Genomic DNA, 15,845 nt, shown 5'->3' with positions numbered 1-15,845 from the left:
TGTGCAATTTGGCGACCTTTTTGAGGACGCAATTTGATTGGCAGTGAAGTGGGTCAACTCGACTTTAGAAATATATATTTTTTTTCACAAAGGTTATCATACCACTTGCCACCGATTGAAAGGATAGGTATTTTTATTTTTCTAGGTATAGTTATTTTAATAGTAACCTACCTAAGACCGGATTGTCGTGCTACTGTAAAATGTTTATTATTATTTAGTAACCTACTTCTTACTAACTATACGCGTCATACTTAGCATATTTCTGTTTAAGCTACAATAGTTTATGACTTCTGAATGCTCTTGAGAAGAGATGTCTTTAAACGAATACGAGCAGAATCATTATTTAACTACCTTTACGTTTATCCAGCCTCGTTAGATTCCTAATAAATTCCATTACAGACGTGAAGCTCGGTACACGGCTGTAGTACCGCATCAAGGCGGGATTCTGTTTTATGAATAAATTTACATGTCACTCACGCCGACTTGCCAATCGAATATATATCATATCGGTTCAGGGCTTCGGTGGCTGACAAATAGGGGCGTTAGGTTTAATGTTAGTCTTAAATCACGTGCAAGATAAATTCATGGAATAATCGGTAGCGCCCATCGGGTGAGAGAAAATCGATAGATGATGTTTCAGACGTAATATTCCAATATTAGGACTAGGTGTCGGTTGCATCAAGCCGTCTGTCACCGTTAAAACTTAATTTTATTATCTGGGAAGATAAGGCAACGTACCTACTAGTGGTCGACATGCTAATGAGTAATGACCAATAAATGAAACCTTGCTGTGACCTCTATTGACAATGGCTTAAGTTTCAAGTTGACAGTACTGGGACCGCGTCGAGCACCAGTACGTTACATAGTTCATGCTTCTATTCATGTTACGTGAAGTACGTGACGTTGATCAGTCCGTTAAATTATGGTTGGTGCAACTGGCCCTAAGACTGTCATTAAATTTTACTGTACAAAATAAAAAAAACTTCATAGTTTTAACAGCCGAGTGACATTGATCACTGATCAGTTCATCAATTGTGGTTGGTGCAACTGGACCTAAATATCATTCATTTCCCTGCATTTTGGTTTAATCTAACCGTTTAAAGTTTCTTAGCGAAGTGCAATAGCTCATATAGTTCAACTATTTGACTTATTTTAAATAGGATAAGGTGCACAATTGCATACAGAGGACACTTATGAGTGCGTGTTAGAATAGTGCAGGCGCCACGAGCACTTGACCGGGTCCCTCGCCACTTGAGGCGGCAGGTAGTGAACTGCCTAACAAGCTCGATTGTACCACATTGTCTGTTCTAAAACTTCTAAATACATTTTTCCCTGCAAGTTAGTAGAGAGAGAATTGTAGCTTGTTTTAAAAATGTTTGTTGTGTATTAGGATTAGGGTTCTCAAGGGTCGGCAATCGGCAACGCTTAAGTGGCTCCTGTGATCTTGCTTGGGTCCATGGGTGACGATGACCGCTTCCCATCAGGCGGCTCGTTTGCTGACTGTCACATAAAAAAAAATGTCGCTTTTCATTTTGTACAACACTCTATAAGTAAGATAGCGAATAAGTACAAATAAAAAATCGCAAGATTATCTTAAGATTCTATAGCGTAGGTAGATAGAACCGACATTATCTAAAAGGCTTCAGCGTAATAAAAAAAAACGGGTTTTTTTCATACTCAGATATATTGGAGCAGCCAAGTTGTTCTCCAATATCTGAACAAAGCCTCTATTATCAAGAGGTTAAAGTTCATGTTCAGATATATCTGACAACAGTGTCCGCTCCGATATATATCTGAAGACTGTACAAGGATTAGGTGGAGGCGTTTGTCTTCATTCGAAATGTAAGCCGTAATGAAGACGTACGGATCGAGAACAAAACTAATGCGAATGTAAGTTCAAACGCTGAACGTAAATAACTCCGCCGTGTTTAGTTGGTAGAGACTTCGACACAACGAGATATATACGGATTTGGAAACAATTCAACCTCTAGTTTCTTATGCAAGACAAGTGTATACGTGGGTATTTTATAAGGTAATCAGTAATAAGGTAATGTTTTATTTTTAGGGCTCCATACCCTTGGGTAAAAAATAGTACCCTATTATTTTTAGGATTCCGTACCCTTAGGATAAAAACAGGACCCTATTACTAAGACTCCGCTGTCCGTCTATCTGTCTCCCAGCAAACATTTTTGGTCGATATTCCGAAAAAGGCACCTATTTTAGGTCGCACAATTTAGGAGACCAAATTGAGGCACGTCGAATCGACGTCGTGGGCACGTCGAGTCGACATAAATGGGGAAAAAACGCACGTGCCGGCGACGTATTTATTGACGGTAAATTAGTGATTACAACCATTAGGTCAACACTAGGTCATGTTTCCGACGTGGATTCGACGTCGCCACGACGTGCCGCGTAGTGAAAATGTACTAATTTGGTATTCTTTACCACCTTTAGACGTGATGGCGACATATTTTTATCCATATAATTACTCTGCGAGGAAATATTTAGATGAGACGCGATGAAGAGAAAAAGAGACACAAACATTACGCTTATATATTCTTTTCACTCAGAAACAAAATGTCTAACAAGAAAACAACTTTAAGTTATGTAATGATAATGGCGGCCACTAAGTCATGTAAAATAATTTAGGCCGATTACGCTGATGAAGAACGATGAAATCTAGTGCACAGAAAATTTTTTCGTGCAGTATGTTAGGTTTACATACAAAACTATCGATGGGCTTTTGAAATATTTAAGTTTTCAACATTTTATAAAATCAAAATGCATATATTTGCTTGTAATTGAGTGTTGTAATTGAATATTTGTGTGTGTGAGTGTATTGACTTGATCAAAAATATTGTTTTATTTTGAATATTAGCACAATGAAGTACCGTGCGATGGCACCATTCAAGATATAACAACTTAAATTATGCAATTTCATATTTAGCATCTCGTTATAATGAAAGAAAATGGCGGCACAACCTTATGGTATTGATAGTACTATACAAGTGATTTTAACTATATGGTCGCAATTTGGTATCTATTTTAAGTAACATTTACCTAAAATTAGTAGCTAAATCGACATAAAATCGACGACCTAAAGGTCTCCGTATAAGAAATAATTACGTCGCAAATACACCTAAAATGTCTTATTAGTACATTTGACCTATTGGTCAGACTTTGCAGTTAATTTTACCTAATATTTCGACTTATTTTCAACCATTAAGTCCCTGACTTCATGGTCCCCGTATAAGAAATAATTACGTCGCATATACACCTAAAATGCCTTATTAGTACATTTGACCTATTGGTCAGGGTTCGAAGTTAATATTACCTAATATTTCGACAGATTTTCAACCATTAAGCCCCTGACTTCATGGTCTCCGTATAAGAAATAATTACGTCGCATATACACCTAAAAGGCCTTATTAGTATATTTGACCTATTGGTCAGGGTACGAAGTTAATTTTACTTAGTAATACGACTTATTTTCAACCATTAAGTCCGTGACTTCATAGTCCCCGTATAAGTAATAATTACGTCGTAAATACACCTAAAATACCTTATTAGTAGATTTGACCTATTGGTCAGGGTACGAAGTTAATTTTACCTAGTAATACGACTTATTTTCAACCATTAAGTCCGTGACTTCATAGTCCCCGTATAAGTAATAATTACGTCGTAAATACACCTAAAATACCTTATTAGTAGATTTGATAGATACCTATTGGTCAGGGTTTAAGGTTAATTTTACCTAATATTTTGTCTTATTTTCAACCCCTAAGTCCCTGACTTCATGGTGTATTTATGAAGTGAAATTTACGTTTTATTATCCCTATATTTTGACTTGGAAGTAAAAGTGTACAATACGTAAAATAATTGGTGACTTAGGACGTCATTTTCACTTAAATTGGTAAAATCTTCTTCGAGCCTAGGAAAAAATACTTAAAATGTTTGCTGGGCTGTCACCAGACTGTAACTCATAAACAGTTGAAATTTCCACAGATGATGGATTTCTGTTGCCGCTATAACAACAAATATTAAAAACAGAATAAAATAAATATTTAAGTGGGGCTCCCGTACAACAAACGTGATTCTTTTGCCGCTTTTTGCGTACACTCTAAAAACTGAAGCCAACAACCAACCAACTAAGAGCAGTTTTCTCTTAGTTGACGTTAAGTTAATTACAACAATAACGATCTTATATAAATCAAAGAAAGCTGATTACTTAAAACAATAAGTGTATCTGTGATTGAACTAATAAAGTAGGTATGTTATTAATCCTAACAATTGTATACTTTGCATCTATCACTAACTTGTTGGCATAATTATGTAACGTAGGTTGATTCAATCCTTAACAAATTAACTAAAACAGACAAACATGTTAATAGTTATGAACATTTTAATAGTTTATGTGATTATGCTGTCTTTGTTGATTTACATAAGATTTGGTATTTTAATTATAATGGTACTGAACATGGTATAATAATATACTCCGCCTGGTACTCTCTTCCCGTCTTTTCTAGGTCACCTGACTGACACAAGCCTACGTCATCATGCGACAGCGCTATATGATAATATGCGATAGCGCTATATATAGCGGCCATGTTATTGTGACGTAGGCTTGTGTCACTCTGGGAAGAGAAGACCATGTTTTATTAGACTATGGTACTGAATGCATGAATGGTACGACTCGTATGTACTTGGCCGGTTTTTATTTTAGTGCCTCTACAAAGTCTACATTTCTGCCTCTACAAAGTATATTACGTACCTCTTATTCCGTCCACTTTGCCGATCACAATTAGGTTTGTAGAAATGAGTATATATATATCTAGACCAGAGAATATGGCCCAGATTTGAATCTATCCTTTGGTTTTTATGAGTTTGACGAAGCGCTTCAACATTACCTCTTTAATTTGTCGAATAGCTAGACTTATTTTCAGCAAAATCTGTTAATTTCTTAAGTCAAAAAATATAAAAATAAATAATCTGTAGGTATATCAATAATTATAGGGCGATTAAAAAAATACTAGTGTATAGGTGAAGAAGTCGATATTCCTCCTGTATCGCTGTTTCACCAGGTAGGCACCCACTTAAATACATACAGGTAATAAATTGTTAAAAGAGCTCGAAGCAAATCTTTCCTGTCGATATAAAATAGGCTTAAATCTGCCTCATAAATATTTCCTAGACTTGTAAAGTTCGTTATTAGCCTCACAGGAGGTAGTTTATGGCTTATGTTCCCAATCAGTACCATCTGCGGCACCGTTTAAATTAAAAGTAATTTTCTTATGCAGAATTAATTAATGACTAACGAGCTCAATAGAGTTCATCAGGCGGAAGCGAGCGAAAGAGACACCCTATATCTAAAGCTATGGGTGTAACAAGGAAGCATGGGAGTTTGGAGTTGAATGAATTTACTCCGGTCCATTTAGTAACGCGTCAATTTGGCGCGAGTACGGTCGTGTGTGTAGAGGTATTCTCAAGTCGTGGAAAAGCGCGCGAATTTATATACGTACGAGTGTGTGTGTTTCTTATAAGAAAACAGTTTAGTGCAAATAATAAAGGGACATTAGAAACAATACTGTGTATGATTTAAAAATATTATTAATTTACTTTTTATATTTTTAATAAACGGGATAAGTGTCGCAGTGTTATTTGTGTGAACTGGGAGATTAAAACACATGAAGATAACGAATGCCGGGAGCCAGCTACATGACATGAGAGGAACTGAAAATAGCCAAGATATCAAGAATAACTACAGCTTGCACAATATTTAGAACGGTAACTATTTTTGTTTAAATTAATTAACTTTTTCTATCAGTTTATTTATTTAACTAACTCATGGTAAATGCCATTATGGCAGGTTATTAAAACTAACGATTAGGTAATGTCCGTCTTCGGAGTGAGTAGATTATTTTATTTATTTTCAGTTACAACTACCTATTAAGCAATAGCAGACATTGTTAGGGTACTAGCAAAAGTAGGGTTTGCACGACGGATCCGAAATGTATGGGAATATCCGCGGATCCGGATCCAGATCCGGATAATTTCATACGTTTCGGATCCGGATTGCAAACCCTAAGCAAAAGGATCCCCTTAAAGCTTAAGACAGTTTTTATTTTTATTTTAGGGGTTGATGTTGGAGTTGATTATTACCTTTTAACCAGCCAGATATATTTAATTAAATCGGTAATCAATCTTATCACGTTTTTGATTGTCGATGAAATTATACAGGTTGACTTTTAAGGGACCCACTGATTAACAGTCCGCCGGACGGTATCGGCCTGTCAGTTAGAACAAAATTTTGACAGTTCCGAACAACTGACAGGCCGATACCGTACGATGATGTTTAAAGGGGCCCACTGATTAACAGTCCGCCGGACGGTATCGGCCTGTCAGTTAGAACAAAATTTTGACAGTTCCGAACAACTGACAGGCCTATACCGTCCGGCGGACTGTTAAAGGCTTGCTACACGGTCGCCGACAAGCCTTCTAACCGTCTGACCTTGGTCTGTCCTTGGTCAGTTTTGGTCAAATTTTGTTGGTAACAACTGTCTACACGACACGGTCCGGGACCGGCCAAGGCCACGCGGTCTGGGGGCTTGTCGGCGACCGTGTAGCAACCCTTTTAATCAGTGGGCCCCTTTACATACGAATACATAACGGTGTTTATTCAGCCCCAACGATCTACATCTCATCACCCCATATTACAATAACGAGTTGCCGAAAACTAGGTGACATTAATGGGCCAATATATTTTTTCTTTCGTTTTTTCGGTAATTTATATATCTTATTTTATCAACATCAAAGAAATTAAATTACTTTAACGCTAATCATTTTCGTTTGATCGCGATGTGCGTAAATTCTCGAATGAAAGATATTTTCATCATAAATCTTAAGAATCAACAGTTTCATATTTTATAGACAAAAAGCGTATTAGCTGCAATAATATGTTATACAATGACGGCCGTAAAAATTCTGACATGGTCTTATTTGTAGAGCCATAAGAGCGTGTCACATATTTTTGCAGCCTTCGAAGAGTAACATATTATTGCAGGTGACTGAACATTTAAGCATGCACTAAAGTCTAACATGCAGTCATAAAGTATAACATGCACTTTAAAAAAAACTTTTAATAAAGTAATTGAGAACTTCGTCCCTTTTGGAACTCGGATAAAAGACGGAAACAACCAATCCAATCATATTCCCGGACAATCATTATTAGGCCCGGCGCATATTTCTCACAAACTTTTCAAAAGAGAACTCCTAACAAACTTACTTGAAGCGTCCGCCGGCACTAAAGCTTTTTTATCGAAACTCCGTCTGCGTTCCCCAGTGATTTGTAGAAAAAGTTTCGCCAACGTACGAGACCTAACCCATAGAGCAGATGTTTATGACCAATAAATATTCACTATATATTTTCATGCGCTATCCCGAACGGCGAAAATTACTTTATAAACTACGGTACGGGAATTGCACCCTTTACGGTGAAAAGTGGTTCGGGCTTGCATTTTCTGTATGTGCATAATCAACGGGGAAAAGGCTTTTAGGTGGAGTTGCTTTGAAATTATGGCATTTTGAATTTTTTGTATGGATCTCTCTCACAGTGTAGGTACGTGGCTTAACTTTAGTATACCGACGTCACCATACTAGCTTTATAAAAAAATTGACACTTAATGTACCTAGCTATATTAACTGTGTGACTATTTTAAATGTGCATCGCACGATTGTGCAGAGGCATATTGATAGATATGTCTTCTTCTTCTTCCTCAATGAGTATGCGCCCACTGTGGGCATACGCCTCTCCAAATCTCCTCCAGCAGCCTGATGCTGCTTCTCTCCTCCAAAGTGGGCCTTTTAATATCATCCTCCCATCTTGTTGGAGGTCTGTAATCTGGTATTTTTGAACGAGGCCTCCACGCTAGATATGTAATATGTACCTACTTACTTGAAAGTATGCAGTAGGGTCGCAGCGCTGTGTTCTCCGCTTAAAAGTCCATTTTGGAGTTTCGTCCGTAACGGCGCTATAGAGGCTAATAGTGAAATAATATACGATCCGTGTCCCAAATGATATTAACGTTTAATTTTATATCAGTAGTAAATTTGCTCGAGCGCCATAAAGGCAGATTGCATTCCGTCGGGCGGGCGAAAATCGCTGAAAACGGAGGGTCTTGAACCACGTTCGACGTGTTACCTCTCTGTCACACTTACGTACAAATTTACAAGTGCGACAGAGAGGCAACACTTCGAACGTGGTTCGCGGTAGCCCCTCTGTTTCGAAAGCACGACGTGGCCGTAACATGGACTGGTGCGGCATTGGGACTTAAACATTTGCTGTTGATCAGATATTGTTAGCAGTGTCCTTCGCTCGCACAAATATAAGTATGAGGTAGATGCACTGCGAGAAATGAAAATTATTATTAGATCAAGAACAGCTTTTTTAAGCTCGATTGCCGCTCCTGGCACTTACGTGACACTGCTCCTGCTTTGAAGAGCCCATTTCTCCTCACAACATTACGAGTCTGAATTGTTATACGAAAGTCGACGATCGTTTATTAAATAATACTTACATTAACAGGGATAAGTTCGCCTTTGTACAAATGATGTGTGTGTTTTTCCTGTTTTATATTTCTTTTATGTACAATTACAATAAAGTACTTATTTTCCAGTTCATAACAAAGAGTCAGAGCGATACAGTCAGCATTAATAGTAGTGTAGTATAGAACACGCGTCAAAAGTATCTGCCACCCTCTGATACTTAGTTTTACAAATGCACATATTACCTATTACATATATCTCTGCAGTTCGGGATCAAAAGTTCACATTTTGATTGTTGGAGATGTAGAGGTACACATTTTAGAATGGTAGTCTTATCCGCGGCTATTGGTGCTGCTGCTGACTTTACTTAGTTGTTCATAAATTGTGAAGTGTGTGAATTTATCGGGTATGAATTTGAGAAAGGAACTTCTTGCTCCAGACGAAAACTAGAGCTGGACGAAAACTTACATACCTACCCTATTTAACGAGTAGGTAATTAATTAATGACATATATAGACACAGAAAGTGTAAACTTTTATTAAACAACATTAAACAAGTCGTAAAATTTCGGCATCGACAAACAAGTGTATACTTAACTTAGTCCATCATAATATGTTCAACACATGGACAATGCTATAAAAGTTATGGCGCCGTAAAAGCGGGCGAACAATCTAATTAGCGGCCGTAATAAACATAACAACTATATGATACGTTACCGGCTTCTGTTTAACATTTCATTATTTATTCATAAATAAGCTACAAACAAACATCATGTTTAATACCTATTTTCGTAGAAATATATTAGGGATACCTACTGAATTAATTTTATTAGATTTATAATTATGATTGTATGTTGGCGATTTATTTTCTTTTATTTCAACCAACCAATAACAAGGTAATGATAAAAGTAGTCGGAGTCATTCCACGTCAAGATGTAAATTAAAGGAACAGTTCCTTTCATTCAGGCCGCAAAACCCTACATCTCTGTTCCCTTACAATTACCTAAACCTTCTACAGACGGTGCTGTCGGTGCCAAAATGGCATGTTATGTTAGATAATTGTCGGCTAAAAGCAAATAATTCAATTGATCGATCAAATGGCCGCAATGCAACACATACGATTATTCGTGACGTTTGTAGAGGCCATTATGACTGAGATCGTGTTCATCACTGGGTTTAGTACAGTATGATATGTTTACGGCTTATACAAGTATCACTTTTTTAGACGCAAAACTTGCATCAATAGAAAATAGTGATAGAGCTTAGCGAAAAGAAACTGCATTTTTGGCAGAAAGCAAGCCGCTTTGCCCAGTGATACTAGGGACCAATCTGAATGATTTCATCCGAGGAAACACAAATTTCATTCACTAGAATTCAAGATGGCGGACCTTTTCCAAAATGGCGGCTGCAATATTTAAAAAAATTATAGACACAAAACGGCTCCACCGATTTTAGTGATTGATATATCGATCAATTCGTATTGACACCTGTAATCGAAGAAAAAATATGGCATTTAAGAAATTAAAGATGGCGGCCGAATATTAAGAAAATTGTGTTTTTTTTCTTTATTTTTTTTCCTTTTAATGAAAATAACAACTAAATATTCTATAATATGATCACATATTTTTTAATTTAAATGAAACCTGATAATATTAGGTATCTACAAAATAAAAAAATAATCTTAACAATCCGTTGAGTAGTTTTTGAACTATGCGCATTTCAAAAAGCGCGTAACTGCCGTCCTAAACGGCCCGCTCGCGCGGATCGCGTCAAAACTGAGAATTTTGATGATTTAAAGGCAAAAAAAGAACTGAAAACATATTAACTTTATTTATTGAGCTATAAATTAATTAATTAATTGTATTTTCGCTTATTATTTGTGACCATCACGGGAAAAGGTATGGCGGCTGGCGCTTACGTCGCTTAGCAACGCGATAGTATTGGAGCAGCGTTAATAATAGCTTAAGCGCCATCCGCCCTAAGGTACCTATGGTGGTTGAACTGAAAGAATAAAAAAAACATACGAAATCAGATCAAAATATACCTAATATAATTAAATTAAATATATAGAGATGAACTACGCCAAACTGTCTTGCCCCTCCATTACTATTTCAATGTGTGTAGTATCGAAATAGTAATGGAGGGCGGGACAGTTTGGCGTGGTTTACCTATAAGTACCTTTCGTTTTTGCAGTTGCCTTTGCAAGTGCTGCATTGCACTGTGCAGGGTAGACCCACCCTCCGACACGTGCAGCGCATTGCTTTGCAGCCTTTTTTACAGCCGCTATGGTCCAAGTATGATAATTCACGCTATATCTCCCTGGCATCAGACCATTGCGATTCCCAACTGCCATTAGATGACTTCCAACCCCAAGAGGATGGCAACGGCACAGAGGCATAATCAAGAATAAGGGTATATCACCCCATAAGTGGCCTGCTTGATATGTGAGACGGAGCGCGTGTTTATATAATGCTGCCGATGTTGGTGGGATGCTGGTTACCAATTTATTTTTAGTAGCAAATAGCTCCTTGCGTACCAAGTTGACCGACGAATGTGCTATTTGTGGGTCATATAGGTAGCAGGTGAACTTTTCCAGCATAGCTATGATTTCTTCAGGAAGGCTTTGTAATGGCTGCGATATTTCTTTCAAAGCTGGTGTAACTTCAGGGTGTGACAACCACGTTTTGAAGCAAGACTTCTTTCCTTTTGTATGGATGTAAGAAGTAGTGTACCAGCCTGTAGAGGCGTGAAAGTCACGAAGAGCGGTTGATCTGTCAGGACCCAAAGTATTTGCTATTTTATGAACATCGATATAACGGCCTTTATTTGCAGTCCCAGTTAATAGCCATAACTCTTGCAGGTCACTCTCAATTTAAGTTTGATAATACGATATCAATAACACCAAAACATCTGTATCGGAAGATCTAATTAAAATACGCCTAATTCCCTGTTCTCAATTTAAGTTTGGTGATATGATATCAATAACACCAAAACATCTGTATCGGAAGATCTAATCAAAATACGCCTAATTCCTTGTTCTGCCTGATCTTATGAATAGGAACATATGCGGAAGAAGCTGATGGCCGCATCGTACTTCACGCAAAAGATAGGCAGAACAGGGAATGAGGCGTATTTTGATTAGATCTTCCGATACAGACGTTTTGGTGTTATTGATATCATATAATCAAACTTTAATTGAGACTGGCCTGCAAGAGTTATGGCTAATAACTGGGACTGCAAATAAACGCCGTTATATCGATGTTCATAAATAGCAAATACTTTGGGTCCTGACAGATCAACCGCTCTTCGTGGCTTTCACGCATCTACAGAGTGTGACACTACTTCTTACTTCCATACAAAAGGAAAGAAGTCTTGCTTCAAAACGTGGTTGTCACACCCTGAAGTTACACCGGCTTAGAAAGAAATATCACAGCCATTACAAAGCCTTCCTGAAGAAATCATGGCTATGCTGGAAAAGTTCACCTGCTACCTATATGACCCACAAATAGCACATTCGTCGGTCAACTTGGTACGCAAGGAGCTATCTGCTACTAAAAATAAATTGGTAACCAGCATCCCACCAACATCGGCAGCATTATATAAACACGCGCTCCGTCTCACATATCAAGCAGGCCACTTATGGGGTGATATACCCTTATTCTTGATGATGCCTCTGTGCCGTTGCCATCCTCTTGGGGTTGGAAGTCATCTAATGGCAGTTGGGAATCGCAATGGTCTGATGCCAGGGGAGATATGGCGAGAATTATCATACTTGGACCATTGCGGCTGTAAAAAAGGCTGCGAAACAATGCGCTGCACGTGTCGGAGGGTGGGTCTACCCTGCACAGTGCAATGCAGCACTTGCAAAGGCAACTGCAAAAACGAAAGGTACTTATAGGTAAACAACGCCAAACTGTCCCGCCCTCCATTACTATTTCAATGTGTGTAGTATTCCCCATTTGGCGTAGTTCATCTCTATATATTTAATTTAATTATATTAGGTATATTTTGATCTGATTTCGTATGAATCTTTTATTCTTTCAGTTCAACCACATCGGACAAAGATGATAGAGAGGAATACATTTGAACCCACGGGTAATGTACCTTAGGGCGGATGGCGCTTAAGCTATTATTAACGCTGCTCCAATACTATTTCGGTGCTAAGCGACGTAAGCGCCAGCCGCCATACCTTTTCCCGTGATGGTCACAAATAATAAGCGGAAATACAATAAATTCATTTATTTATAGCTCAATAAATAAAGTTAATATGCTTTCAGTTCTTTTTTTGCCTTTAAATCATCAAAATTCTCAGTTTTGACGCGATCCGCGCGAGCGGGCCGTTTGGGACGGCAGTTCCGCGCTTTTTGAAATGCGCATAGTTCAAAAACTACTCAACGGATTGTTAAGATTATTTTTTTATTTTGTAGATAATATTATCAGGTTTCATTTAAATTAAAGAATATGTGATCATATTATAGAATATTTAGTTGTTATTTTCAATAAAAGGAAAAAAAATAAAGAAAAAAAACACAATTTTCTTAACATTCGGCCGCCATCTTTAATTTCTTAAATGCCATATTTTTTCTTCGATTACAGGTGTCAATACGAATTGATCGATATATCAATCACTAAAATCGGTGCAGCCGTTTTGTGTCTATAATTTTTTTAAATATTGCAGCCGCCATTTTGGAAAAGGTCCGCCATCTTGAATTCTAGTGAATGAAATTTGTGTTTCCTCGGATGAAATCATTCAGATTGGTCCCTAGTATCACTAGGCAAAGCGGCTTGCTTTCTGCCAAAAATGCAGCTTTCGATGTAAATATCGCCGTAAGCCCTACTACTAAAATATGAAATGAATTCTCGCGTTACTTTTTCGTGGAATAAATGATACGTCAAATGGAATATCGTCCTATTTCTCCTTTACCACATCTGGAACTGTTTACACTTTTATATCAGTTACCATGAATTATTAATTTATCGTTTTCGCAAAAAGTTTGACCGCTGTGTGTCTGTCTGTAGCATCGTAGCTTTTCGGGTAAAACGATTTATTTAGATGCGGTTATTTTATATTTGATAGTTAGTAGGTTTTCTAGCGCCGGAAGAGATGCTTTATTAAAATTGGTTCATCCGTGTCATTGCATTTTGAGTTTATTTTTTATTTATTTATATGAAGTTATTGTGTTAACAATAAATACGAGTACTAAAGGCGGACTTACTGTGATTCCTTAGGGCTATCGGCAGTCACTCACAGAGTCCCAGTCTATTTTTATTTTAGTTTTTAATCCATTTAAATTGTGAAGCCAACATTATTTAATAATTGCAGATGCCCTAGCAGCGAGGAAGATAAGAAGAGAAAATGGCAAGCGCCGTAGCTCGTAGAAGGAGGGGTGCGAAGCGAGGTCGTTGCTGGAAGTCGAGGCTCTTATTCCTCGCGCTCGCAATAGCCAGCGCTAATTCACAGGGTAAGCCATGATCCTTTGTTAAGGGGCCCACTGATTAACAGTCCGCCGGACGGTATCGGCCTGTCAGTTGTTCGGAACTGTCAAAATTTTGTTCTAACTGACAGGCCGATACCGTCCGGCGGACTGTTAATCAGTGGGCCCCTTTATACCTAATATGACATATTTTTTGATAATGACATAGCTAATCAAACATTAATACTTATGACTAAACAAAAAGAGATGGCTCGTAGTTCACAGCCGGTCGTTTCCTCGTTATTTTAAATAACGAGTTACTAGAGTTAGACCAAGAAATGTCTGCAGCGAATTTGATAGCCCACGCAGTGCAAGTGTTATTTATACGTCATAATTTCATAGAAATTTGACGTTTTAATGATATACTTGCACTGCATCGGCTATCGAAATCGCTGCAGACTTTTCTTGGTCTAACTCTAGTTTGCTATAACTTTATTCTTATCTTAGTTTACTCATTTCATGCCATAAAAAATGTCATGTTTTTGAATATTTAAAGTTGTATAAAACAGAGGAAATGTTAAGTACAGTCAAGGAATTTAAATTCCGACCCATTTCGTACTTTGTCACAGTGACAATCAATATGAAAGCCGCTAGAGACCTCATACGGTTGTCACTGTGACAAAGTACGAAATGGGTCGGAATTTAAATTCCTTGACTGTACTAGCAGGAGAAAATCACAGCAAGTTTATTCGTAAAACAAGAAAGCTAGAAACTGGTAATAAGTTTGAGCATTAAATTGCAAGCTTTGAACCAGTCTTCCCTATCTCTGCCAATATAAAAAGGATGGCAATTTGAAAATTTAATGCCGACGTTTAAGATGCAAGATTCAAGTCTAATATATCAATGCAACTCGAGCGCATTATTATCGTGTAGTTACTCGGTGAAACGGTGTAATCTAGATAGTACATGAAGGCATTAGTTTAATAGATTTATAATGCAAATTCTGCTTCGTTCACTATACAGGGAGATATTTATATAGTGAGTAGGATTATATTTTTTAATTTCATTACTATTAATACGTGAAACTAGAAAAAGTAGTAGTCTTAGTGTTAAAGTAAATGTCCTATTTATTTCTTGCGCTGTCTTATTAATACTTTATCTTAGTGTAACTTTATCTTAGTCTTATGAATACTTTATAATAGAGACGAGTGAAGGAAGAGGGGGAAGGCCTTTGCCCAGCAGTGGTACACAGTGGGCTTTGAATAATAATAATAATTGAATAATCATAGTGGCGGCTTACATAGTCCTATCGTTTATCACACAATCAGGTAATTCTGGTCCCTATCGCGAAAGACGAAAATCGAAGTTTATTTATCTGCCTTTAGGCACCGCTCGAAGATGCCAGAGCGATAGCGAGGCTTTGTTTTTCATGGTCGATAAATAATAATATAAGGCCAAAAATTGAGTTCAATTGTGTCACTACACCTTATATAACAAAGTCCCTCGCCGCGTCTGTGAATTTGTATTTGTGTGTTTGTATGTTCGCGATAAACTCTAAAACTACCGAATGAATTTTCTGCGGTTTTCATTTTCACCTATCAATAGAGTGTTTCTTGGGGAAGCCGAGCGAAGTTGGGGCGGGTCGTTAGTAGTCAATAAAGAAAAACATATGATATGTTCAGTTTACGATATACATTACGAAGTTGATATATTACTGGCCGGAACTAATTCCACCCTGTATGGCCGGTTGCAGTAATCACTGTGAAGTACTTGGTATTATAATTTGACTCATAGAACCGCTGGAGGGCTCTGATTGGACGGGTTCGCGTAATCTGCCTACTTTCTCCTTAATCCTTTATTAAAATTATACTGCAGTTTGTCTGTCCGTTAT

The 15,845-nt window shown here is 37.5% G+C and overlaps 1 protein-coding gene across 1 annotated transcript in view; it reads left to right on the top strand.

Annotated features, from left to right (window-relative positions):
- Positions 1 to 5,427: 5,427 nt before the first annotated feature.
- LOC134672543 (reversion-inducing cysteine-rich protein with Kazal motifs) overlaps positions 5,428 to 15,845 on the top strand; it is a 55,011-nt gene continuing 44,593 nt past the window's right edge. Inside the window, exons 1-2 of the mRNA XM_063530489.1 lie at positions 5,428 to 5,784; positions 13,864 to 14,002. Of these exons, the coding sequence (XP_063386559.1) occupies positions 13,897 to 14,002 (106 nt within the window). The 5' untranslated portion in view covers positions 5,428 to 5,784; positions 13,864 to 13,896. The remainder of the gene's footprint in view (positions 5,785 to 13,863; positions 14,003 to 15,845) is intronic.

The sequence above is a fragment of the Cydia fagiglandana genome, chromosome 17 (assembly GCF_963556715.1).
Source record: "Cydia fagiglandana chromosome 17, ilCydFagi1.1, whole genome shotgun sequence".
NCBI classification, from domain to species: Eukaryota; Metazoa; Arthropoda; class Insecta; order Lepidoptera; family Tortricidae; genus Cydia; species Cydia fagiglandana.
Note: the sequence above shows the minus strand (reverse complement) of the source record. Positions and strands in the feature narration are given on the sequence as shown.